General features: G+C 45.7%; 2 protein-coding genes across 3 annotated transcripts in view; both read right to left on the bottom strand.

Moving 5' to 3' along the window:
* Positions 1 to 15,822, bottom strand: part of KAT2A (lysine acetyltransferase 2A) — a 30,944-nt gene extending 15,122 nt beyond the window's left edge. Inside the window, exons 1-11 of one of the 2 annotated variants that reach the window (XM_066587611.1) lie at positions 15,575 to 15,822; positions 12,182 to 12,305; positions 11,792 to 11,937; positions 11,231 to 11,320; positions 10,260 to 10,441; positions 9,194 to 9,385; positions 7,694 to 7,800; positions 6,439 to 6,549; positions 3,637 to 3,773; positions 1,319 to 1,527; positions 1,079 to 1,205 (exon numbers count right to left, since the gene is read on the bottom strand). In XM_066587611.1, the coding sequence (XP_066443708.1) occupies positions 1,079 to 1,205; positions 1,319 to 1,527; positions 3,637 to 3,773; positions 6,439 to 6,549; positions 7,694 to 7,800; positions 9,194 to 9,385; positions 10,260 to 10,441; positions 11,231 to 11,320; positions 11,792 to 11,937; positions 12,182 to 12,305; positions 15,575 to 15,814 (1,665 nt within the window). In that variant the 5' untranslated portion in view covers positions 15,815 to 15,822. The remainder of the gene's footprint in view (positions 1 to 1,078; positions 1,206 to 1,318; positions 1,528 to 3,636; positions 3,774 to 6,438; positions 6,550 to 7,693; positions 7,801 to 9,193; positions 9,386 to 10,259; positions 10,442 to 11,230; positions 11,321 to 11,791; positions 11,938 to 12,181; positions 12,306 to 15,574) is intronic. The other variant, XM_066587612.1, reaches the window with a different exon arrangement.
* Positions 15,823 to 20,639: 4,817 nt separating this feature from the next.
* LOC136587722 (heat shock protein beta-11-like) lies at positions 20,640 to 21,416 on the bottom strand. Its single transcript, XM_066586459.1, has one exon. It carries the CDS (start codon positions 21,367 to 21,369, stop codon positions 20,698 to 20,700), a length of 672 nt encoding a protein of 223 aa, XP_066442556.1. The 5' UTR covers positions 21,370 to 21,416; the 3' UTR covers positions 20,640 to 20,697.
* Between the last annotated feature and the right edge of the window lie 5,052 nt (positions 21,417 to 26,468).

Below are 26,468 nucleotides of genomic sequence, written 5' to 3'. Positions count from 1 at the left end.
GCGGACGTTGGGCGCACATTTACACGCACCGATCAGCGCTAAAACGATCGACAATTAGCGATTATCGGCTGTTTGGGTGTACACTAGGCTTATTAATAATTAATGCCAAAATTACCCAAAGGCAAGAAACACCCTCATTAAAAAATGTAGTTCAATAAAAGTTAGATTTAAAAGTGTGGACTTCTGCTAACAGCTGTCATTTAGGTGGGTGCGCCTCCAGTAATCCCAGACCACCGAGGACACCAAGATGTTGGCAAAACATGTTTGGGGGAGTGGGGGGAATTCTAGGTTTCTTTTAGCTGAAACACACAGACTTGGTTTTACTATTTAGGTAAAGTCATTAGTCTGCAGCAGTGACCTGCTTGATATCTTATATGGCTACTAGCTATTTAGGAGAGCTCTACAAAGCGCAGTATACAGCATATTGCTGCAGCAATAAATAATATATATTCCAGGTGGCTTAGCGCTCCCAGCTGTGCTAGGCAGGGGTTTGTATTTTAAATTCATATATGGCTGCCTGTCCAAAGGCATTGCGGTATCCCGAGGCGGATATCCGCCGCCTGGGAGCAGGAGCCTGCAGACAGATCTCTGCGGTCAGCCATATCTGACAGATGGGCTCACCGCGGAGAATCGCGGCAATTCGCAGCATGCTGCAATTTGCCGGCCGCGAGTGGACAGGGGGGCTGCGCTCATAGCGATTCTCCGATCACGGGCGGCAAATCGCAGCATGCTGCGAATTGCCGCGATTCTCCAGATTAAGCCCATCTGTCAGATCTGGCTGACCGCGGAGATCCATCTGCTGGCTCCTGCTCCCCGGTGGTGGCTCCCGCAACGCCCGCGGACAGGCAGCCTAACTTTTAGTATATTCATTTAGTTCAATAAAAGTTAGATTTCAATGACTGTATTCAGCCGGGATTCGGCGGTACGGCGCTTGCTACCTGTGTAAGGACCCCATCGTATCTCAGCTTCTGGACAACACAGCTACAGGGGGGGGGGGGTTCACTGTAGTGTTTTTTTCAGTGACGTTAGAAGATACAGAATAAAACAGCAGGTCGTAAAGAATAAAGCCAATACAGACCTTGACTTGTTCATTAGATGTCACCGCACAGAAAACAATCTCTGTAAAGCCTTGAGTGGGAAACATTCGGAAGCAGATGCCCCCGATAACACGACCGTCTTTAATAAGAGCCAGAGTTTTGTGCTTCCTGACAAAATAAAAATCACAATTGCCTATAATGACCTTCCTGTAGATGTAGATGGACATGAATGTAACATGTGACAGCTGGCTTCTCAATAAGACATTTATAGTGCGACTTACGGGTCAAACACCAGTCGGGTGATGTATTCCTTGGGCATACGGGGAAGCTGATGGGAGAAGACATTCTGCAAACCAACAAGCCACATAAGGATCTTCTTGTTAGACTTTTGAGAAAGAGAGTTTCCGATCACATGAAACTCTATGATTCCTCTTCGTTCCTCTAGGCGCGCAGTCTCATCTCGGGCAGCATTAGCCGACAGTAAGCTTGTCTATCACAGGGGGAAGAAAGGTTGACTGTTACACTAATTATACACACACTCTATCCTTCTCACTGACATGTCAAAAGTCATGGGACAGGAAGTAATATTGTGTGGGACCCCCTCTAGCCCAGTAAAGTGCAGCAATTCAAGGCGGCATTGATTGCACAGGCGGACAGAAGATGTCTGGAGCGATGTTGAACCGTGTAGATAGCTACTGACAGCTCCTTGGTTTTGTAGCTGAAGGATCTTCGGTGTGAATGGACATCACCACCACATCCCATAAATGCTTGATTGGTCGCATGTCCGACAAACGTGCAGGTCACACGACTCGTAGGAGCTCTCCAGAATGCTCCTCGAACTACTTCTGGACAACTTTAGTCTGATGACATGGTGCGTTAGCCTGCTGGAATATCTAAATATTGTAGGGGGTACATGAAATCCATGAGGGCTACAATTGGTCACCAAGCAATGAAATGCAGTGGGCATCGGTCGATGATGTGTTGAGGCGGACCAACGCATGCCATGAGAACACACCTCCTCCCATTATGGAATGACCAACAGTGTCTTTTTGAAACTGGGGTTCATGGCTTCATGGGGGTCTGCTTCACACGAACCCTACCATCAGCCCAAAACAATTGGTACTGAGACTCACTGGACCACGCCACGTGTTGCCAGTCCTCTAGGGTTCAGGTAAGGTGCTGTCTCCAGGGTTGCAATGTTAACAGAGACACTCTGGTGAGTCTTCATGTTATGGAAGCTAAAGAACCCAGTGTATCTAAAGAGCTGCACTGACCTGCAAGACATGCGTGTGGGACCTGCTGCGTGGAACGTAGACATAATGTCTGCCAGTGTCACTTGTCTGTTTGCACTGACAATTGTAGCCAGACGCCGCTGGTTGCGATTATTTAGCACCCATTGGTCGACCACTGCGCTGTCCACTATGGGTGGTAAGGTCTTTTGACATTCCTGTGACATTGCTGATTAAGGAATGTTAAATGCCTGCAGAACTTCAGAAATGGAATGTCCCATCCATCCGGCACCCACCATGATGCCTCGTTCGATCTCCAATAATTCACGCCACCTTGTCACGCAGGCCAGTGTACAACCTCACCCACAAGAGAACATCTTACAACTTATACAGGTGTGGAAGTTCCCAAGCAATCACCTGAGGCAACGCCACTTCATAGTCAATTTACATACGGCTATCCCAGGACTTTTGGCATGTCAGTGTGTATATTAAAGAGTAACAAAATAGTCAATTTCATGATATAAAAAGAACATGCCAGCTCTCAAAATTGAGCATTTTTTTGCCATTCCTCCATTATTCCTACTTGGAACTGTAAGTTGTCAACTGGGTATTACCCTTTCCCTTGTCAGTAGGGCGAGTCCTTACATAGTGACACTATCAGCACTGAATGGACAGCGTCAGCATGTAGAGACGTGCCTCACTGACAAAGGGAATGGTAACACTCCACTGTCATACATGTCCATGAGGAATAATAGAGGAACGGCACAAAGTTGTAGTTCTGGAATGGTCCACTTTAGGAAATACTTCTACATAAAACAGACGTGTCCGGAGAGCTGATCAGTCCTCCTTAATGGGATTGTCGGAGTTCTAACATCTCTTGCACCAAAGAACAAATAGTGATATACTCGCCTCTCCCCATGTCGCTGCTCGGTCCTCTGCTCCGTTTGCAGGACGTCATCGCTGAACTCGTTTATTGGCTGCAGTCCCTCTGATATCCCATAAACTGGGCTGATCAGGGACTGGAGCAGAGAACAGAGTACCGGCGTGGGACACCGCGGTAGTGGGGAGAGGAGAGTATGGTGCTATTTGTTAGTGTGCGGGGAAGGGGTTGTCCAGAGAAGATGTTACAACTCGGACAAGCCCCTTTAAACATAATTAAACGGCAAGGATGCCTGTTCTTTCCAGCCTCCTGCGGACGGATCTAAACTAGTATGTAATGCCATGAATATCCGATTTAATGCAGCACTTGAATTGAAATCAAATCTCATCTTTTTAGAACATTCACAATGTAGAAGGAGTTATATCAGATCAACTCAGGCGATGTTATACAATCATAGAGCAAGTAAAACTGGGACCAGCAGTCGTCTTACATCTGGGCCCAGCATGGCAGCGGGATCAGTGATGGTCAGCATGACTTCATTCACCAACTCCATAGGAATATCGCCCATCACGCGGATTCTTTTAGCGTCCTCCAGAGTCAGACTGTCTGACAGTTTCCGTTTTTCTCCTGTATAAAAATAAAAAGGTGGTTAATTAGCAGGGATATAAGAACTCAAGAACAAATAATGGGAGGGGGGGGGGGGGGGGCTGCACAGCGAACAAATCCACAAGCGGCCTATTCGAATCCCTATATATATATATACACACACACACGATGGGGGGGTGATAAGTCCTTGGCTTTTTGATCTTCATTTGTTTGCACATCAATGAAAATGACATCATTTTAAAGCTCAATCTCTGCAATACTTGGTGAGCACATTTCGGGAGGATCTCGTGCGCCATTCTTATGTTATGCAGGTTTGAAGACAACATGGCGGAGTCTACAGCAGGTTTCACTGTAGAGCGGAGCAATGATGAAGTCCACCAAAGGGATGTTGGCCGAAGACATTCAACGGTGACCTGGTGCAAACATTAGGGGACAAGGGTCCTTAAATTTAAAAGTGGCCACTTGAATACTGTTCTCGAAGACCTCCAGTGATGACTGGTCCAGAAACCATAGATGCCATCCATGGCATGATTCCGGAAGACCTTTGAATTTCAGCTAAGAGGATAGCCAATGCTCTGAATATTTCCAGAGAAAGAGATGGGTCCATAATCCATCATCTGGACAAGAGGAAGGCGTCTGCCAAGTGGATCCTGAAAGGCTTCTCAGCAGATTAAAAGCATGCCAGAGCGCAAACTTCCCGGGCAATTCTGCAACGTTTTTAGCAGGATACTGATGCTTTATTGTCTCAGCCGGCAACGTTGGACGAGATGGGATTATAAATAATCCACGAGTCAAAACAGCAGTCAAAAGAATGGAGACACAGTAGTTCCCCATATCCAAAGTAGTTCAGACGTCATCTGAGGCGATGGCATCTGTCTTCTGGGAGTCTACTACCACAGCTGTGTATTACACAACGCTTCTGGATAAATTGAAGGAAACACTGAAGTCAAAAAGCCTAAGAAAGTGGACCCAAGATGTGGCGTACTTGCACCACAATGCCTCGCCCCACTCTAGTGACCGCCACCTAGAGCAAACCGGCTGATGATCCTCATTCGCCTGATCCGGTCCCCTAAGACTACCATTTATCTTCAAATTTAAACACTTCAAGGAAACCAAATGTACCTCCGCTTCTGGCACAATTGTAGCGGCTGACACCTGGTTTGCCGCCAAACCAAAGGAATTTTATCTAGATGGGTTGTAGAAGTTGCAACATTGCAGTCAGAAGTGCATTGATATCCGGGAGGACTATGGAGAAAAACTGAGAAATTTCATTGCCCCATGTCAATTTTTGTGTTCAAAGCCTAGGACTTATCAGCAACCCCTCATATATATAATGCCGTGCCAACGTATAAGTTACTTGCAGTACACGGAATATATTCCTTACGGCATGCTTCTTGCAGAAGTATTTCTACTAGCCGTTTCCACAGCACAAGGGCTGGACAGATAAGATATGCAGCCCTATCAACTGGCCTCTTCATGTGAATTATTAAGGCCACTATCACACATGCGTTTAGAAATGGCGGCAATTTTACAGTGATTTTGAGCGTGTCACAGCGTTTGACAGCCTTTTTTTTTATGCACCCCATCATTGTGCATTAAAAAGCGTAAAAGTGTGCAAAACCAAAAACAGACGGCACTAAGTGCAGGTCCTTGAAGCCCCATTAAAATCAATGAGCATTGTACCACGATTAGTGCATCACTCCGGACGCCATGCTAATTGCGGTAAAAAGCGGCATACAGCTTCTTTCAGTGTTTAACGCGGCGTCTGAAACGCTGCGCTTAACGCTGTGAAACAATCCTTTGATTTCAATGGGGCTTCTAAGAGGAGCGTTTAAACGCAGTGATTTCAACGCCACATTTAAATGTGTTTCAGCGGTTTTAAACACGGTGCGCTGCCCGTCGTAGTGAGCGGGGAGAGTTTTCAACGCAGCTGAAAAATACAGCGTTTTTACAAACACCTGGTGAGAGTGGCCTAAACGAAAAATAGAAAAAAAAAACAACTTTTGGACAATTCAAGTCCTATTAGTCAGATTGTGACTAAGGCCACTCTTACGCACGCCACTTTTAACTGCGATTAGAGCGTTGTCCTGAGCGCTGCACTAACTGCGGTACAACACTCCCATTGCTTTTAATGGGGCTTCTCAAACGCCATGATTTTTGAGCGCTGTCTTTTCTATTTTTCAGTGTTTCTTAAAGCACCCCCATTAACTATCACAATGATGGGATGCGTTAAAAGGCGCTCTCAAAACGCTGTATAATGTGTTCAAAAATGGCGCTCCAAATCAAAGTAAAATGCAGCGATTTCTGAACACATGTGTGAGAGTGGCCTTAGAAGGAAAACTCTGAAGATGAAAGGGCTATTTCTATCTCAAAGTGATGGTATAGAGGTAGGATATGCCACCACATTAAGGGGTTGCATCTCTTGAGGAGTTCTGCAGCGCCTTCATTGAATCCCCCTGCCGAGCAGCACTCCTGGTCAGGCAGGTAACTAATTAGCCCCATTCACCTAAATGCAACTGTGCTGCAGTTCCCTGCAAAAAGGTGCCCTGGCCACCAAACATGTGAAAGACTGTGCGGGGCCATAGCACTGAATCGGTACGGTGGCTCTTCATTCTCAGGATAGGCAAAAAGTATTTTAAAAAGTAGTTACAAAGTTACAGACATGCCTGCTGTAGCTGGGTGTTACCTGGCAAGGGTTCGGAGTTCCCACCGTCCCCATTGGATGTGAGGGAGGAGCTGTTGTTCAGGCTGTTGCTGAAGTGCGGAGTACTGGGTGCCGTGTTGGTATTCACAGCAGCTAGGAATACAAGTAGCAGCAGAACCATGTATCACATAGTGGATTCTTACACAACAGCTTCATATACAATGTACCATGACCAAGCCATACATCCAGAATGCATTAGTATATAGCAGCTGCCTCCTCCCCTATACTAGGCGAAAAGACACAGAAGCACAACTAAAATAATTTTATGCATTGGGATCTGAAGCTAAATAAGCCGTCGCTTCCGCACACATCCACAGTAAAGAAAATAGAAGACCCGGACAGGCATGCAGAAGACCCGGAAGGGTAAGCAGCGTCGGATTCCACTGCGGGCTCCGATCCGCTTGCAGACATGAGGCCAAAGAGTGTTAACTCCTCCTACCAACTATACCCTACCTAGGTAACCAGTTTGTATGCAAGCAGTAGGATGAAAAATGGGAAAAGTTACAATAGTAGAACACCATGTGGTACACCTGGAACAAACACTCCAACAAGGACAATGATCTCAGAGCCATAAAAGGACAAAACTGGGCGAAAGTGCTTAAACAGCAGAAATGCAGTCCTAAAGCTCTCGCTCATGACCTGAAGGTTGCGAGTTCAGTTGGGAATGGGTTTGTATTAAAGCCTGCCTAAAATCTTCTACTCTTGGACATTGTAATCAGGACCAGATTAACATCAAGACCTGGAACAATTGCAATGACAACCGAGTACTGCTGCGTCCAACTGTGTGTTCCTGCAACGGGAGGATGGAGTTATACTCTGATATTAAGTAGCAGGGATCCACCGATCGTGGTGTTCTTGCAGCGTGGGAGATTCTAACAGCTAGCAAACACTAAACAGCTTCTGATCCAAATGCAGTTATTAGGACCTAAACCAATCAGGCCTCAATGTCTGCACCTGGCCCAGGAAGCAACCCCTGTCAAATTGCACTATAACATAAATTCATCACAATGGCCATCATATAATGCCACAATATATATATATATACTGCACATGGCTGCTCCGGCAAAATCTGTTGCTTGACAGAGGTTGCAGTAGTAGCCAAACCAACGGAGATCAGCAGCTCCCCTCTATGCAAAGTGATTAAATAATTTGCTAATGTCTTATGTCGGTATGGCTTTAGTCCGTGTATATATTTTTGAAACCAACTACACAATATCTAACCCAGCGTAAACCTTACCTGGACGAGACACTAACTGAGGACCTTCGGTGTTAGAGACTGTAAAATCAGCTTCCCAGATAGGAGAATTTTCACCGTATATCTCTTCTTCCAACATAGAAAGAAATCTACAAAATCAAAGCATGCATGGAATGAATACAAATATATTCGACTTTCTCATTGCTCTTCCACATTAGGAACACATGAGGGCATACAGACTCTTACAGCGGCGCACCAAGTCCCTATGGGTCTGTATTACAGACCTGTAGGCACTTCATGAGCCTCCATAAGGGCACCATATTCTGCCCTAGAAGCAATGCTCTTACCACCAAAAGGCACGAAGCATGTCAGGATGTAAAACCAGAACCATATACACTATAATACCAAAAGTAATTAGACACCTGAGCAAGAATCAAAAAGTAGTATGTATTTACATATCTTAACACTTAGTGCGGCCTCCTTTGGCCCTAATGACATTGGATATTCTCCATTGCATACTTTCTACCAGCGTCTAAAATACTTCAGCTGGTATTTCCCTCCATTCATCCTGCAAACATCTGGCAAGTTCTTTCAAAGAAAATGGCTGCTGTCCATATTTCCTGACGTGACGGTCAAGTTCATCCCAAAGATGTTCAGATCAGAATTTTGCAGAAGAGTTTAATAGTAGAAAATCTATATCTCAAACCAATGTAAAACAACATTGGATTTGTGACGAGGCGCGTTGTCTTGTTGGAAGTATTGCTGACCTTTCCTAGATTATTGTCGACAGCATATTATTGTCTAGAACGTCAAGGTACACCACCTCCATGTTCATGGTTCTAATCACTACAACCAACGGACCAAGACCATGCCACATAAAAGATCCCCAAGACCATAACAGAGCCGCCGCTGCACAACACGTTCAGGCAAAAGGCCTTCTCCACACCCAGGTATGGCCAATAGATTTTAAAGAGTAGCGCAATTCATCATAGAACGTTCATCCATTGCTCAAATGTCCAAGGACGACGCGCCTTGCACCATTGTAGACGAGTCGATCCATCTTTTGTGAGAGAACTCGCCAGACATTTGCAGAATGAATGGAGGGAAATACCAGCTCAAGTGCATCACACCAGACATTAGTAGAAAATATGCCACAGAGCATTTGATCTCCAAAAGGAGCCCCACTAAGTATTAACATATGGAAATAAATATTTTTGATTCTTGCTCAGGTGTCTAATTAATTTAGGTAGGATAGTATAAGTAGTGGCCCACTGCAGTTCAACAGGGGTATATCACAAATATATTCGGCTGTGTACACGAGTCCTAGCATGTTCTACCTGTAAATACTTTGCTTGTAACAGCCGAAAGTCAGACATATCAATACTGTTGGGAATAATGCTCTAGAGCATGAAAGCAACAGTTACTTTAATCACCGGCTTGTGTGTGAAATTACCAGGAATGCCTCATCCCTTATGGGAAACTGACTACTCTATAACGATGTCTCATGCATGTAGCAATTAAAGAAGGGTTGTGTATACTGACTTGGGAAAGTGCGTGAGAATCAGCGTTCTCTTCTCTGGAACCAATTTGTCCTTCTCCACCCTGAACTTTTCTAGCAGCTGCCTGCGTGTCACTGTGAAGATGGAGCGGAGCAGGCTTCTTCCAAACACATGCGTAGTTTCATATCTTGGCAGGCTGTCACAGCTCTGCGGGACGTGACAGTAACAGAGCCACCTGAAACAGAGAAGAAGTATATACTCATCTCCACAAGGGGAAGTTCCCTCATCCCTTCACACTGATATATAGAAAACGTTTAACCGCATCACCAGCAAAAGGTTAGTGGCAAATTTGTAGCAAAATCCACTTTTTACGCACACATTTAACTGTGGATTTTAGCCCTATACATTGAAAAGGAATGAAATCTGTGAAAAAACGTCCATAAACAGATACAGACATGCTGTGGATTTGGAAATTTACAGCGCCAAAAGGTTTTTAGCACTCTTTTGCCAAAAATAAGCCCTAACGGTATAAAAAAAACCCCAAAAACATGGCCTAAGAGGCGCTGTCCAGCTCCGGCACTTGTTTGAAGTTCTCCGACAGAGTTTCCTGGTCAGGAGTTTGAAAAACCTTGCCTCCAGGAAGTGCTGCCTCTGACTGATTGGCTGAGCCGCAGTGCTCGAGAACCAGAGCCAGCCCTGAAGAAACCAATTATTTTTCTTTTCTGCAGCTAGGGCTTATTTTAGGGCTTTTACAGTAGATTTCCTACTGTAAAAGTTGTATCGCAACAAAACCGCGACACAACACATAGGAAGGCTCCACAGGGAAACATGGACTATAAAACTTCGCAAACTGTGGCAATATGCAGCAATCCGCAATTTCTTTTACTCGCAATGTCGCAGCTATAAAACATCACCAATGTGAAGGAACCCATTGGGAAACCTGGGCTTCACATAGATGCGATTTGTAACACTGTCGCATCACGAAAAAAAAAAAACCCACAATTTTGTCACCTGCGTGAAACCGGCCTTAATCTCATTCCACGAAAGAAACTTGAGTTTAGGATGGTAGAACGCGTATCCTCACAGAAAAAAAAACAAACAACTTTTACCTTGTGTAATTAACCTTATACGTCGCCACATCCTCACTCTGTGACCTCTGCCGGAACTGGGAGGGGGTCTCCAGCTTCCAATAATTGAGACAAAGGAGGAACATTTTGGAGAGCTCGTACATCGTCTGACGCTCCTTTGGTTGCAGGTGGCTAAACTTGTACTGCACGAAATTCAACACACCCTGCGGATGGATCAGATAAGGGATATAAGACAGGCTTCTTAGAAAAGAATAATACATTTATGGACAAGTTACCAAATGGGAAGATGGAACAAGGCCTCTACAGCGCCACCTATTAGAAGGCAGCATTCCTGCAAGTCAATGTCAGACCTTTTAGCAATATAAGCCAAAGCCAGAGTCATGGTTGCCTTTTCTTTCTGGACAAGACTCTGGCTTTGGCTTATATTTCCGGTCATTGTTACAAGGCTTGTTAAAAGGTCTGACATTGACTTGCAGGAATGCTGCCTTCTAATAGGTGGCGCTATAAAGCCATTGTCCCATTAGCATAAATTTCCCAGAGGAGCATGCATGGCCTTATAAATGTCCTCACACTTACTAGATGCTCTCCCTAAGAGGTAACTTACCCTCTTCCTGGACAAGTACCCATAATATTAAAAAAGTGTAAAACCTTTAAAGCAATGAGACTAGGCCTGCCTTCACACTGTTGTGAAAATAGTGCGAGATTCATGCGTTGAACACATATGAGCCTAATTCTTTTGAATGGCTTCATTCTCATTAGCGATGATTTCCAACATGGCACCGCAATGCGAAACGGGAAACCCATCGCAGGATGTCCTATCTTTCTGCGTACCCTGACAAAGTCCTTTCAACAACTACAAAGTCACCAGCTGCAGACAACTACATTTATAGACATGTACTCGCAGCTAGCCAAGTAATTCATTTTAGGACTTCCCATTTGTATCATATCCATCTATAACCCTCTGCGCACCCCAAACTGCATGGCAAGATTACCTGTTCAATATTTGGCTTTTCAAACGGTGGACTTCCTAGAGACCCCTCAACCACCGGTCGATTCATCTGCAGGATACACTTTCGAAGAAGCTGCAGGCAGTAAGATAACCAAATTAGTGACGAGACCGAGGCGACATAATAAGCAGTATTATAATAGAGTGCGTCGGGTAGAGCAACAGAAATAGGAACGCATCAAACGAAAGATGGAAATTTGGGGTCCACTCAAAAAGGAAAACGGAAAGGTGGTCTATAGGAGTTAGGAAAATGGCTCAGCATGGTTGCTCAGTCTCCTTCTGGATCCTGCTCTCTTAATAGTAGGGTTCATAGGTGAGACCTCCACCTACCGGGCACAGAATATGCCAGAAAGAAGAGTGAGAAACACCTTTACCCCGGATAACCTGATCCAAAGTGAAAGGACTCCTTGGAAGCCGCCGATATTCCTGCAGAATGATTTCCCTACCTAGTGGGATCTGAAAGCCAAAGGAGGTCCAACGTCCTACTAGATGGGGGACTCCAAGTGACCATTCAGTGTAGATTAAGAACTATAAACCTAAGTCTCACCTTAAACAAGTAGAAGTAAACCTGCTTGGTGTCGGTATCCTCCTCCTTATGGACCGACATGAAGAGGTTCTCCACGTCCACCACCATGCCCAGCAAGCGGTTGATTTCATCTTCTGATACATTTTCTAGATGTGACACGTGGTCAGCTATAAAGAGATGAGAAGAACAGTCACTGATGAACCAGAACACATCAAATCATTCAGGTCTTATAACTACAAGACGCCGATCCTTTATTATTCCTCCTGGAAGTGTACGAATAAACCGACAACTCAAGTATCCCTTCACCCTCTGACACGGTTTAGGCCGATGGATCATTTTGGAACAGATTCCACCGACTCATAACAGAATCGATAGGGTTTCCAATTTTTTGTTGCCTTCTTCATTACATACCTAGTGAGTGTCCGCAGCTTCGGCAGGGCTCGCTCAGGCTGGCCGCAGGCTGCTGAAGGTCCATTCTGGGAGCGGTTTGTGGGTTGGGGTTCTTCCACCCATTACACTTACAGACATCATTCGCCTAGAATAAGAGAAAGCAAAAATGTCTGTGAATGCACATCTGGTGTCTTGAGGAGCAAAGAGGACGAATCCCGGTACCAAGGGCGAATTATTAATAGGGACTACTGGGGCGGCCACCTTGGTCCCGAAGCTCCAGGGGCCCATAGCTGTTCAAGCACTCCCATGAATAATCTGCTAACGGGCAGGTATAGGGCCGCCTCACCCTGCTGTGGAAACTCCGACCGCAGGAAGAGGAGGGAGTTAAATTTCTTAATGCGCTCAAACAGCCTTTCGACATTATTGTGCGCAATGTCGCAGAATACCGTCCCCACTTTTTCCCCAGCTCCAGTACAATGGAGCGCCGGAGCCAGAGTGATGAGGTTTCGCTGCGGGCCTGTGCAAAATTATGTGCAGCGTCGGAAGGCTGTGCGGGCACATTAAGGAATTTAACCCACTCCTTTCCAGAGTTGTAGCAGCGGGGCTGGGCTCTCTACCACCGGCCACAGCAGGGTTCCTGAAGATTAGCAGAGGCTGGAAAAAAAAAAATCTCAATAGCTGATCCGAGCCCAGAAAGAAGAAAAACATACGAACAACCCCAAAACAGAGATAACATCACCTGCCATCACTGGAGGTAACTGCACTGTAATCACTATCCACACAGATTTCATCACATTAAGTAAAGGGGTCAAATCTGGTGCAGATCCACAATGTGTGTGATGGGGACCCAGGTTGTGAGAACACCCCTGGGCCTGTGGTCCCCTTATGCCTGATATTCGCAAATCAAGCCACCCATAGGGAAGCATGAGCATACGCACATAAATTAGGCCCAATGTCCATGGGCGGACTTGAATTGCAGAACCCGTGTGGAAGATCCACAGTTAAAAACGCCTATATAAACATGGGCGCCCGCAGCTGAATTAAAACATGCGGATTTGTTTTGCGGACCTTTCGGTCCAGAAAACAGACCGCAGCATGCTCTATTTCAGTGCAGTTGCTGCACAGACAGCTTCCATTGAAGTCAATGGATGCCGTCTGATCGCGGCCCAGCCGCAATTTAATTGTGCACGGGCCACGGATTAAAAAATGTAAATAAATAAAGACACAACTCTACCGTGCATGTGCGCCGGCATACGCTTCCGCACACATCTACAGTGAAGAAAATAGAAGTCCCGGACGGGTAAGCAGAAGTCCCGCAGTGTCCTCTGCCACAGGCAGGGTCAGATTCCGCGGCGGGGTCCTGCCCGTGGACATGAGGCCCCAATCCGTCACTGATCAGAACTTCTAGACTTCCTGATGACAATAGAATCACCAACAGGAATTCCCTAGACTTGACATTTTCCGACACGACACACCAGAAGGAGCCCCGGAGTTGGAACTCCCATTAACATCCTGAATAAGGGACTCTGCTCAATGACATCTTTGGTCCCGCCTCTCCTCCCAGAATCCCACTGGCTTCAATGGAACAGAAAGTTCTTTTCTGCCAGGAATGAGCGCCAATCGACATTTTTGCAAGTCGATTCGCAATTGTTTAGCTTCACTTACACGGAGCAATTATCCGCGCTGAACGTTCCGGTACGATATTACCCAAACAGTTCCATCACTGTTGGCAGCAGATCGCGGTTTACCCGGAGAGAAGAGCGCTGATTGCTGCTGCAGAAAAGTCGCAATTAGCTGACTAATGAAAATGTGCTCACTTGTCAGCCGACTGCTAGCACAGGGCCAATGAGCGGGTAAACGAATGTTCAGATGAAGCCATGAGCTCCTTTAGTAGAACACAACTTCATTCCCCCCTATCGTGGCTATGACTGGGGCGAGTGATAAGTGATGCCACCACAGCGCCCACCGTGAACATGGCCTTCTCTTTACCGTCTGTATCTGATAATTGCACACCAGCCCCCTTTGCTTCAATGAAGATGAGCTGCAGCACCAGACAAAGCCTATAGACAACAGTGGCGCTGTTCCTTCTGATCGCCCACCTTTAGGGTACGTTCACACGGGGTGGATTTGAGATATTTCCTCTGAGCGGAAAATCGGAATTGATTTACGCTTGTGTGGAGGGAAAAAGCGTATTTCAATAGCATGTTATGGGCGGTATTCAGCAGAATCCGGAGGCGGGCGCACGCTAAGGATTCCGCAATGCAAATCCGCCCGTGTGCAGATGGCCTAAATCACTGCGGAAAGTGACCTTCGATGCGGAATTTAAAAGCCTCAGCATGTCAATTTTAGCAGCGAATTTGGTGCAGAAAACGTGTGGATTTCGGACGATCTAGAATAGAAATCCACAGCAAAACCCGCCCCGTCGCTGCGAATCTGGACTTGAAGTAGTGAGTAGACACGCAAATGTTCTATCTTTGTAACGGATGCCGCCACACGTCTGCGCAGATGACGATCGCGGATTCCGCAATCCAAATAAAGTCATGTGCCGCCGGCCTGAGGGTGAGGTAACCAGCAGATGATCCATCAGTGCGATTGCGGATGGGCCGCGGGTCTGACAGCTTTCATTGACTTCAATGGAATCCGTCCGTGCGGAAGCCGCGGAAAAACGGAGCATGCCGAGATTTTTTCCCTCAGTTTGCGGAAACCACAATTGGTTTGCGCTCACGTGCGGGAATATTTGATTTCCGAAAGCATGCTATGGGCGGTATTCGCCACGGATTCCGCAGGAAATATCCGCCCGTGTCCAGGAGGCCTTAGGCTGCACATCGGCATCAAAAAAAAAAAATTAAAATCGCACCAAACGGCACGGATCTTGCGGTAGATTTTGGTGCGGATCTGCGTGTTGACACGGGGCCAACTATTTTCAGTCCTGACTTTCCGCACGGAGAATCTGTGACATTTACAGAAGCGGCAAAGCAAATGGGATTTTTAAAATCTCACCCACAAGCTGCAGAAATAAATTGCGCAAAAAAAAAAAAAAAACTGTTGAAATTGACCTGCAGAGCGAATTTCGAATTTGCGTCACTTATAGCACCAGATTTTCTGCGCACATTATGACTCTTCACAATTTGCGCCGTAGCACATCCGGCACGGAGGCTCTGCGGCACCTCCCACCCCGCGCGCACACAGCCTGAGCGCACATTCACCCGTGGCGGATTTCTCCATTGCAGAAATTCTGCATCGTTAATATAGCGGAAAAGCGGTTGTTTAGCGGCAATGGGATGCGCAAAAGTTCCAGTCTTCTCCAATGACTTGTCATGCCCTAATGAATGGAACAAAGGCTGCATGCAGCCCAGGGATGCCCGGGGCAGCAGCTGGCACCATGCGTGCAGCAGCCTTGCTTCCATCACTCACCTTGCACGCTGAGAACACTCCCAGCTTCTCCAGCTTCTTGGCCCGGGGAAGGGCCCTGACTTGAGCTTTCCTCTGGCTGGCTCTCTGCTGCTGGCTCAGACCGGGCCTGGCCGGGTCGCTGCTCCCGGCACTACTTCCAGCTGCTGCAGCGGCGGAGGCCGCAGAGGTTCCGCTCTGCCCAGTGGCAGGCGAGGGCTGCACGCCGCTCCGGGACTGCGAGGCCTGCACCAGCTCAGCCATAGCAACGATGTACGCCGCGTGCTGGAACAATAAAGTTGTGTGACTCAAAGGAGGCCGCTAGGAAGGTTCTGGGCATGTGCGTTGCGCAAGGGACGCCGGGAGTTGTAGTTTTTCCCCTCCCTTTTTTAATTGTCTTTCACCATTCTTATCTAGATTCACTCAACTATACAGCCACGACTGAGGTGTTCACTACGGGCATTATGTATTTTTTTTCTCAAAATCTAAAATGCCCCATTTTTTTTATTTGTAGACACTTTCTATGCTGCATACGAAGCACTCTCAGTCATGTAGACTAATTGTAGACTAATGTTTTTGCTCACCGTCTACCTGTTCCATCACACGAGCAGCAAAACGGAAAGAAAACGTTTCAGTTTTCCTGTTGTTAGAAATGCCTTCAAATGGAATACCTTCCGTTTCCATCAGTTTCCTAATTTTCTACCTCCGTTCTGTACGGCTCTGTTCATAATTGTGTCAGGCGCAAATTCGTTAGGAAACGGCGGACGGAAAAGTTGTGCATGCCGGACAGGTGCAGAAACCAAAGGGACCCTATTATAGTCAATGGGTCCGTCTGCCACAGTTCGGTTTCGTTATGCAACAGATCCGTTTATCCAGGGGATTATGTTTTAACGGAATCGCTAGCGCAGACGTGATTTTAGCAATTTTTAGACTGGAATGAAAACTCTAGATTGCGCATTTGTTTTGAGCTTAAAACATCTCTTTGTCTTTACATTGTAGTCAGCGGGTGACTAAAAAAAACTAAAAAGCGATCCGTTTACATCCGTTTTTTTGTTTCTGTTGTTGTATCAGGCTTTATTTCTGAGCATGTGAGACGATGGAAGGGGGGTGGGAATCAGGCCGAGCGGCACGAAGGATCCGTTTAAAATGCTGAAAAACGGAAATGAATGAAAGGCATATTTTGTTTTTCTTTAGGATCCGTTTGATCAATCCTCCCATAAAACAGTAGTCTTTGATCCACTTACGTACAGTTCCGTTTTTTGTAAAAACAGCATCCACTAAAAAAAACAGTACTGTGAACTGCGCCGAATAAGGTACATTCACGCGGCGAGTGCGATTTTGTTCAGTGAAAAGCTGCCCGTTCTCTGTGCGAGTTTCATACAATTTTAGGCGATTAATGTATTTTTCTGTGATTGTTTCCAGCAAGTCTTGTAGATATACCTTTTGCTTGCCCGTTTTTTTCTGTTCCGCACGTCCTGGTTATTATTTATATGTAGTTCCCATGGTAACGAGCGTCGCGGTGCGTTCAGGCAGAACCATTATTGTTTACAACATTATTCAAACGAACAAAAGTGAAGAATAATCGTTCAGTGCAAGCGGAAGCCGACGACCGAACAAGAATGTTTCTAACTCGGGGCTCCCTCAAACTGGCGAGGGCGATACCGGGCCGTGAGTTATGGCTGATATCGCCTTCGCCATCCATGTGAAACCTGTGGATGCGAGGCATTTTCACGTGGAAAGAACCGCACATCACTGCTGGGCTGAAGGAATCCCCCGGACAAAGAGAGAAAAATTGCTTGTGTGAATTAGCCTACAATCCAAGAGAACTCACGCAGGGGGATTGCCCACATGCAGGCGGCTTAGTTTTACTTCACGCAAACCTTTTATGGTGTATTTTTTACAAGTGGTTTTTAGATTACTTTTTTAATTCAAATATCCTTAATATGCATTTTTTCATGTTTTTCATGTACTGTTAGAGAAGCCTGTGTAGAAGTGCCAAAGCTGCAGCCTGTCTCAACTGCAAACTAAAAACAACTGAGCGAAAAAACAGGAGTGAAAAAAATGCCACCGCAAGAATGTACTATTTGTAGCGCATTTAATATTTCTGTATAATGGCTACCAAAAATAAATGCTATAGCGAGCTTCCCAACCTAGTTTGGAAGAAACGTGTGTATATATATATATATATATATATATATATATATATATATACACACACATATATATATACACACACATACATACATACACACACACGACAAGGCACAGACATGGTGTGATTAATTTGCATTAAAAAAAATACCAGAACATCTCCAGCTCCCGGGCAAAGATTTGCGGCCCGGGAGCAGGAGCGGGAGCTGCCGGCGAATCTCCGCCAGTCAGCCCTATCTAATAGATAGGCTGACCGTGGAGAATCAGGGAATTCACGAGCGGAGAATCGCAATGATTCTCCGCTCGTGGACAGGTGCCGGCGCTTTCCATAGCAATGCTAAGGGAAGCGCCGGCTGGCGTGATTCGACGTAAGTTTACCACCGGCGAATAAACTGCCGTGGACAGGGGGCCTTAGTGTTAAGGCCCATTTAGATTGGACGAATGTCATGTGAACGATGCCCGACACTCGTCCCCGCACATACTCGCTCTCATGCACCTGCACAGGAGCTAGTATCGCTGGCTCACAGTGGGGAGGCTGCAGGAGATTTCTCTCCTCACTCTCCCCTACCCCTCTCCATTGACTTTGCTCTCCCCCACCCCTCTCCATTGCTGCAGGGGTGCTAGGTAGTATCACTGGCTCACAACGGGGCAACAGGAGATTTCTCCCCTCGCTCTCCCCCGCCCCTCTCCATTGACTTAACATACTGAACAGCTGCTATTTACACTGAGCAATCAGCGATCAGCTCATCATTGTTTAGACTGCAGAGCAGAGAGAAGACTATAAGACAGGTACGCGGGGTCAATGCCAGGGCACAGGGTCTGATTCCCCTGTGAGATCTTGAAGTTGGAATCCGCCCCGCCTGTGTGCATTCAGCCTTAAATGGCCATTCATCAGATGTGGATCAGATAAGATCAAATCAGATCAAATAAACAAAACTCATTCTGAAAACAATGATAACACTAAGCTCTAAATATACATAAACCCCCAGTTCACATCTTAAGACAATGGTGATATTTGCATGACTAATTAGACAATAGAATCACAAGAACAGTTCTTCAGACAGTGGTGATACTATGTCCATATGTTAACAGGGTTCCAGCAAGTCTATAGGACTAAGTAATACAATCATCATAATTTATACATTCATGGCTGTTTAAAGATGGAGGATTACAAATAGCCAATACATTGTCACCACAAGAGGCCATAGTACTAAAGCAGTACTGTCACCCCTTCATTCACAGAATTGTGATGGAGGTCCGACCCCCATCAATCTTAAATTGATACTATATCCTGGCAATATGTCATCGCTTCATGACATGGGAATTACCCCTAAATGTTTATGCGGTGACCCTGCAAGGCATGTTAGAACTGGGGTTACAGCAGCAGAACACCCTATTAACAGCTTCTAATAAAAAGAGATTGTAGAAAGCAGACAATCCCTTTAATAAACATGTGACTGCACATGCACAGCCCCGCCTCAGTGCACAGCCCAAATCTAGACTGGGATTGGAGGGACAGACATCCTTGCTATAAAGATTGCTATAATGAAATACAGTAAATCAAAGTGGCATATATTACAACCATAAATATGCTCTGCTGCATAATGGATAGGCAAAAAAAGAGGTCAGCAGGCAAAAACCTCAATAAAAACAATTGCATTTTAATGAATAGATTTATATTAATTTATCACATAATAGAAGAGCAATGCCCCCGCCAACACCCGCACCCCCGCATGCTGCTCGGGCGAGTACACATTTACTCGATAAGACTGCTGCTCGATCGAGTAGCAGCCTTAAACGAGCATGCTCGCTCATCTCTAGTGCTGACCTCCTTTTTGTGTAAAGATTGGTATAAGGCTGGGTTCACATGGGGCGAAATTGCTGCGGAATTTCCGCGCTGAATGTCCGCACAGCAATTCCACCGGCGGCTCCTAATCGCTGGATTAGTCAGCAAAATGAACGAGATTTCGCAAAAATCTCGTCCACACGCTGTGGCCAATCCGTTGCAGCCAAGCCGCGCGGAAACGGACATGCGGAGCGGAAAACAAAGATGCAGCATGTCAATTATTTTTTCTCTCCTCTCTATGGGGAGAGATGGCCACTGCGGAATGCCGACAATGAAACCGCTACAAAACCCATGGCTAAAGGCCGCGGGTTTTAAAGCTGCGCTTTTCCAGCGGAATTCTTGCAGTTTTTCGGTGCCGCCATTCCGCGAGAATTTCGCTGGAATTCCATCCCGCGTGACCCCAGCCTTTGTGGTTCTGGTATGAAAACGCCTATAAAAGAGATATTTATGTAAATATCCTGAAATTATCTGCCACGGGATTGCTCTTCTGTCACATTCCCTTTTTACTGCACACTGATGAGGGGCAATCACTCCAAGACAGCTATCTGAGTATGGTTATTCTGACTATGGCTTACAATTCCCAGAGGAGCATGGATGGCTTTAGAAGTCTCCTCACACACCTTCTAGGTGCTCTCCTTAAGAGGAAACTATACACTTTCTGACCTATGCTTATAGGCCTCTCACTAGCCAAGCCAGAAACCTACTGCACACTGATATGGGGCAATCACCCCAAAACAGCTGTCTGTGTATGGTTTTTCTTTCTTCGCCTTACAATTCCCACTCATTGTTCAAGACTTGTTTAAAAAGTCTAAAATTGACTTACAGGAATGCTGCCTTCCAATTGGAGGCACTGCAGAGGTATTGTTCCATCTTCCCATTTGTATATTCCCCTTCTTGACTCACATCTCCCTGAGAATTCCCCCCTATTCCTACCACTGAGCAGAGACATGCTTGAATATGGGACAACAATTCTATTAATGGAAGTCATTTGTAAGGGACTTGATACTGGAGCAACGTCCTCCAAGCAATTATTTTTACAGAAAATCACTAAAAACATTTTGAAAACAAACATTTTTAATTGTTAATCTTCACGAAAAGTACATGATAATGTAATACATCAGGCATAAAGATAGAAATAAATGGGCTGGAGTTAGGATCTAGAGTCTTTGCTATCGCCGGAGACCTGAGTCTTGGCATGCAGGGCTGCATGCTGAATTGGCACAGTCCTCTCTTGAGTAGGCATCTGGGAAACTTCTACCTGCAGTTGGCCCCCATCGGTCACTCTACAGCTTAGGTCTTCTGCTCGTACATCCTGGGGAAGGTCCACCTCCTTCCTGAAAATCTGACATTTGTACGAAAAGGATCCTTGCCCATCTTCACTCTTGCATTCCTTAGCTCCGCTCACCAGCAGTTTCTTTCCTACTAGCTTGACTGTCAGCTGTTGAGGAGAAAAATCTTGAACTCCCAAGGAAACCACAAAACCACCTTCAGCTGGCTTTATATCATTGATGGTTAGAGTAGCCTCAGCCTTGTGCTCAGTGGACTTTGTGCTGCCAGAAGTCAGTGGAGTCTCAGCCTTGTGCTCGATGGACTTCGTAGTGTTGGAGGCTACCACGGGTACATTCTTAATCTCAGTGGTTTCTTCAAGCAACTGCTGGAGAAACTGGTCCATTAGCTTCATACTGGCCATAATTTGTCCTAGAGTGTGTATGATATCTTGCTCCAGGCTGGAAAAGATGTCTATGGACAATGGCCAGAGAGGTCGAAGAAAAGGCCTGAAAGGGCTTGGGGTGGACGTCTTAGCTAGTTGAAGGCTCAACATGGTGTTTCTTGTTCGTTTTTTTGCAAAGCTGATTCTTCTCTTGCTGTCTGTTCTGATGGGGTTATACACAGGGACTGGTTTTATATTTGACTGTAACACTTCCAGATGGTTCTTACATTCCTAGGCCCCGGCTTCATGTCCCATTAATAGTCAACGGGACTTTATACAACGACAAAATGACTCAGACATGAAGTCTTCAGTCACTACTCAGCACACTAAACACAGCTGACCATTCCAGCACCGCAGCTCAAAATATCACACTGACTTCACACAGGAACTTAGTTCATTGTCATGTTTAGTTTTTGTCACCCAACTTTTTTAGATACGTGAATAAGAAATAGGCCTCATATGCAGCAATGCAGGAGCAGGAGATTAATCACTGCAAAGCCAAGTAAGTAGCGCCCTTCAAATGCCTGCAAAAGCTGTGTGGCAACCCATAGCGAACTTGTAGGGGTTTACTTACATGTTACAGACATGTTGTGGATTTCGCTGTAATGACAGCTATGCCAGAAACATGTAACTTACAGTTGAACAGAATTTGACAGAACAACTTATTTTTAGGGTTCCTAAGCACAAGGCACTTCCACACTCTTCTTCTGTACCCCCACCAGCCTATGCCCAACTATACTAATTAATAGAAACAATAATGCACCCAGATAGAAATGCCAGATGGCTTCAAAATTCGGCATGCAGTTATGTCTCAGCCAGATATGTAAAGGATTACAGTTGTGGTCTGAGCAGACATGGGGTCTTGTCACCCAAGGCTGTAAAAGTGCTTTCCCTGTTGTCCTATAAAATGGCTCTCAGAGGCAAGTATTGTGTAGTGGACCTCTTGATGAGAGATCGTTGACCACTAGACATGTCTCTATGATGCACTCAAAGACATTTTACCAAGTTAACAGACTTTGAGAGGGTGAGCATCATTAGAATGAGAGAAGCAGGATGGTCCAAGCTCTTAGGATGTGTTGGACGCAGTGGATACATGAGGGCATGCACACATGGCCCAGACAGACCACCAGTAGAGAGGATTGTTTGATCCGCCGACAAGCAAGAGCAGATCCAACAGTTTTGTAGTCCACCATCCAGACACAGGTAGCACCTTCATTACAGATACATCTGCCCTGACTATTTCTAGGACCTAGCAGAAGGAAATTTGGTGTTGCGGTGCCCATAACATGTTTTTCCATTAATGGTGGTGTTGTGAACTAGAAACCTGGACTGCTATGGGCTGGAACCGTATCTTTAGAAATGATTCCAGGTTCTCTTTGGGAGCCAACAATGGTCATATCAAGTATGGAGGTGTCGGTGAGTGCTTCACTCCTGCCTTTTCTGTGGAGCAGCACACTGCCCCCACAGCTGGTGTGATGATCTGGGGAGCCATCACATATAGCAGTCCTCCCCCCTTAGTAGTGGTACGAAGGATGCTATCAGCTCAGTAACATGTGCAGGAAATCCTGTGGCCACATGTGTTGCCCTTTCGTGGCAGCTTCCAACAGGTATTTTTTGGCAGGATACTGCTCGTTCACACGCAGCAAGGGTTTCCCAGGAAAGCCTTCCTTGGCCAGTTGGGTCAGTGAATAGATCACCGATCAAGCATTTATGGGACCTGCTGCGATACCAGATTCAGCAGCCTACGAGTGTGCAGAATCTAGAGACCCAGTTGCAACATGTGTGGGCAAATATGCCACAGGATAACATTTGGAGCCTGTATGCCTCCATGCTCGACCGTATCTCATCATGTATCCAGGCTAGAGGCGGCCCGACAGGGTACTAGAACCTCCCTACCCAACCGTATCTCATCATGTATCCAGGCTAGAGGCGACCCAACAGGGTACCAGAGTCTCCATACCCCAACGTATCTCATGTATCCAGGCTAGAGGCGACCCAACAGGGTACTAGAGCCTCCATAACCTACCGCATCTCATCATGTATCCAGGGTAGAGACGACCCAACAGGGTACTAGAGCCTTCATACCCAACCGTATTTTATGTATCCAGGCTAGAGGCAAACCAACAGGGTACTAGAGCCTCTATACCTAACCGTATCTCATCATGTATCCAGGCTGCAGGAGGCCCAACAGGGTCTAGAGCTTCCTTTGAATTGTACAGTTTTCCCCAATAAGCTTATCCTTTCACTCTAATATTGTAATTTCTTACATATATCATCATTACAATCACACTTAGAAAGTTTCATCCTTCTTGGAACATTATTTTTTTGCCAATGAGTGTTTATACTAATCAGTGTGAGAAAAGTGGATGTATTCATGATCTAAAACAGAATCACACATATGTGAAATAACAACATTTGTTTTATTGGGCATTTAATGGCCATGCTTCAGTCTTCAGCTGTTCAGAGCTGTAAATACCAGAAAAATACATAACAGAAAATTATAGGTCTATGTGTTTGACTTCCTCTTCGTACGAGAAGATATGTGCAGAAAGGTCTATCATGACCCGTGTGGCACCGATCTAGATGACACATACTGTATGTATTCAGCTCTGTTAGGTCTAATAGCATCGTCGTTCTTTGCCTCATGATGCACGATCTTGTATAAAAGGAATTTTTAAGAGAGAAACAATGGTGTGGAGACAATTGGGCTCACTAAGACCGGCGTACTAAGAGTATCCAGCCACACTTCTGTCAGTAGTCCTTCTTTTAGTATGGGTCGCACCATTCCCTAGCATAGATGATACAGAAAATGAATGCTGTGTGTAAATGTAGACCTTTACTGCCTTAAGGTTTCACATACTTAGAAAATACCAAAAAAAGCTCATTTGCACCGCAGGCTCTTGGATTGGGATGCACAAAAATTCTTGTTTTATTTCATTCAGTGATAAAGGTTCCACGTACAAACAAAAGTGTAGTATTCTAGATGGCGTGGCAACGTTTCGGACAACAGCGTCCTTCATCAAGCTACAATTTAAACAGAATGAAAACATGTCAGTGAACTATATATACGATGTGCTCACACACTTCATGAAACTTCAACAGAACCACAAAATGGTCTAAAACAGAAGGAACGTAGTAGTCTTCCTCGGGTTACATTTATGTATTCCACTGTAGTTCTCTACAGGTTGAACTCAATGAGTTACATGGTAATTCACAGCACACAGTTATAGGGCTAATGCCCACGGCCGGATTTCCACGGCGTTGTCCCGCAGCTATTAGGTTCTATTGAACCTAATAGCTCACTGTTCTCGCTGCGGAATTCCGCAGCGTTAAATAAACCGCAGCATGTTCTATTTGCCGCAGGAATACACGCGCATGGCTTCCATTGTAGTCAATAGAAGTGAGTATGGGGTCTTTGGGGGGGCGACCGTGATGGATTCCACTGGCGGAGTCCATCACAGCCGTGGGCATTAGCCCAAAATCAGTATTTCCCAAGTGATAAACATCCTGGAAATTCTAGGAGACAGTACTGATGTCAAGCCATTAGCATACCATGTGTCACATATAATGTCGTAGAATATAGAATTTATACAAAGATAATAGGAGAGCAAATAAACTGCTCACTGTCAGTAGCAGGAAGGAGAGCAAGGGGCATAATCACAAATGACTACAGAAACACATAGCGCAAGATTAAAGAAGAGATAGACGGACAGAGAGGCTGGGGAAAATGGGGCAGAGAGACACCGTAACTAGTGATGAGCGAGCATTGCCCTTAGCGAGTACCTGCCCGCTCAAGAGAAAAGGTTCGGCTGCCGGTGGCGGGGGAGAGCGGGGAGGAACGGAGGGGAGATCTCTCTCTTCCTCTCCCCCCCCCCCCCCCCCGCTCACTGCCGCAACTTACCTGTCACCCGCGCCGGCACCCAAACCTTCTCTGCCAAGCGGGGAGATACTCACTAAGGACAATGCTCGATCGAGTAATTGTCCTTAGTGAGTATGCTCGCTCATCTCTAACCGTGACTGTTGACCATTGTAATGATGTACTCAGACAGAAAGGGGGAGGCTATAAAAAAATTATAAAAAGACCCTGTTGTAAGAAACGTTGCTACACATGGGTCTGTATCTGGAATATCACACTTTTGTTTGTATGTGGAACTTTATTACAGAATAAAGTAAAACAAGAACTTTTTATGTGCATCCTAATCCAAGAGTCTGTGGTGGGATTGTTCTTTTCTGAAATTTTGTAAACACTTCTGTTACTAGAGACGGAAGTCCAGAACACAGATATAAACATAAGTCTGAAGAACTCCCAAATCAATAATTATGATAACAAACTCATGATAATTACGATAACCACGCTGTCTTTTTGTTTCATATGCTTTACGTAGGACTTCAGAAGTGTGTTCCGGTCTAACCGCAGGACTTCAGACCACGACTCACAGCATCAGATGTGTGTATGATGCTCTGAGTTCTGTTCCGGAGACCCGTGGTTAGGCTTGAAAACACTTCTGAAGTCCTACATAAAACAGATGAAGCAACAGACAGCGTGGTTAGCCCCCCCCCCCCCATTCTCTCCACTCTGAAATGGACCAACTACTGAACAACGATCACTCTGTGTAAAAGCACACACAGTCATTCGAACGCCAATATCTCACTTTTGCCACTATTCTGAACAACTATTCAGACAATAGTTGCCCAGTGTAAAGCCAACCCTAACTTTACAGTCATTCCTTGCCAGGCTAAAGTTTATGTCCATATGTTGTGTCGTTGCCTACAATCTTTTGTTCCCTGTTGTCAGACAATCAAATTGCAATAAGAACTGTGATAAAAAAACTGGGTTATAAGCATGTAGGTTTGACACTTTTTTGTACCTAGAGTTGTTACATTCGTCCCGGATTGCCAATGGAAACCTAAGGTCACTTAGTACAAGGGTAGTCAGAACGGATGTGTAAGCTTGCTATACTGGTGGCTAGACGCAGGACGAACATAAATGAGAGGGAATGAACAGAGTGGGGCACTCTGAACCCCTCAGACTGCACCCACTGTGCAGCGGAGCACCCGTCCTGAAAGGGATGATCCCACTTCCTCCATGAGGTCAGGTCGAGGGTCCAAGGGGAACCAGAGTACTGACAACAATTAAAAGACAAGAACAGAAGACAAGACAAACAGAGAACGAGAACAAACCCAAACCCAAACCCAAACCCAAACCCAAA

Source organism: Eleutherodactylus coqui, chromosome 13, assembly GCF_035609145.1.
Source record: "Eleutherodactylus coqui strain aEleCoq1 chromosome 13, aEleCoq1.hap1, whole genome shotgun sequence".
Taxonomy (NCBI): domain Eukaryota; kingdom Metazoa; phylum Chordata; class Amphibia; order Anura; family Eleutherodactylidae; genus Eleutherodactylus; species Eleutherodactylus coqui.
Note: the sequence above shows the minus strand (reverse complement) of the source record. Positions and strands in the feature narration are given on the sequence as shown.

Coding starts and splice junctions, on each gene's coding strand:
- LOC136587722 (XM_066586459.1), bottom strand. CDS start 21,369: ATGTTGAGCCTTCAACTAGCTAAGACGTCCACCCCAAGCCCTTTCAGG.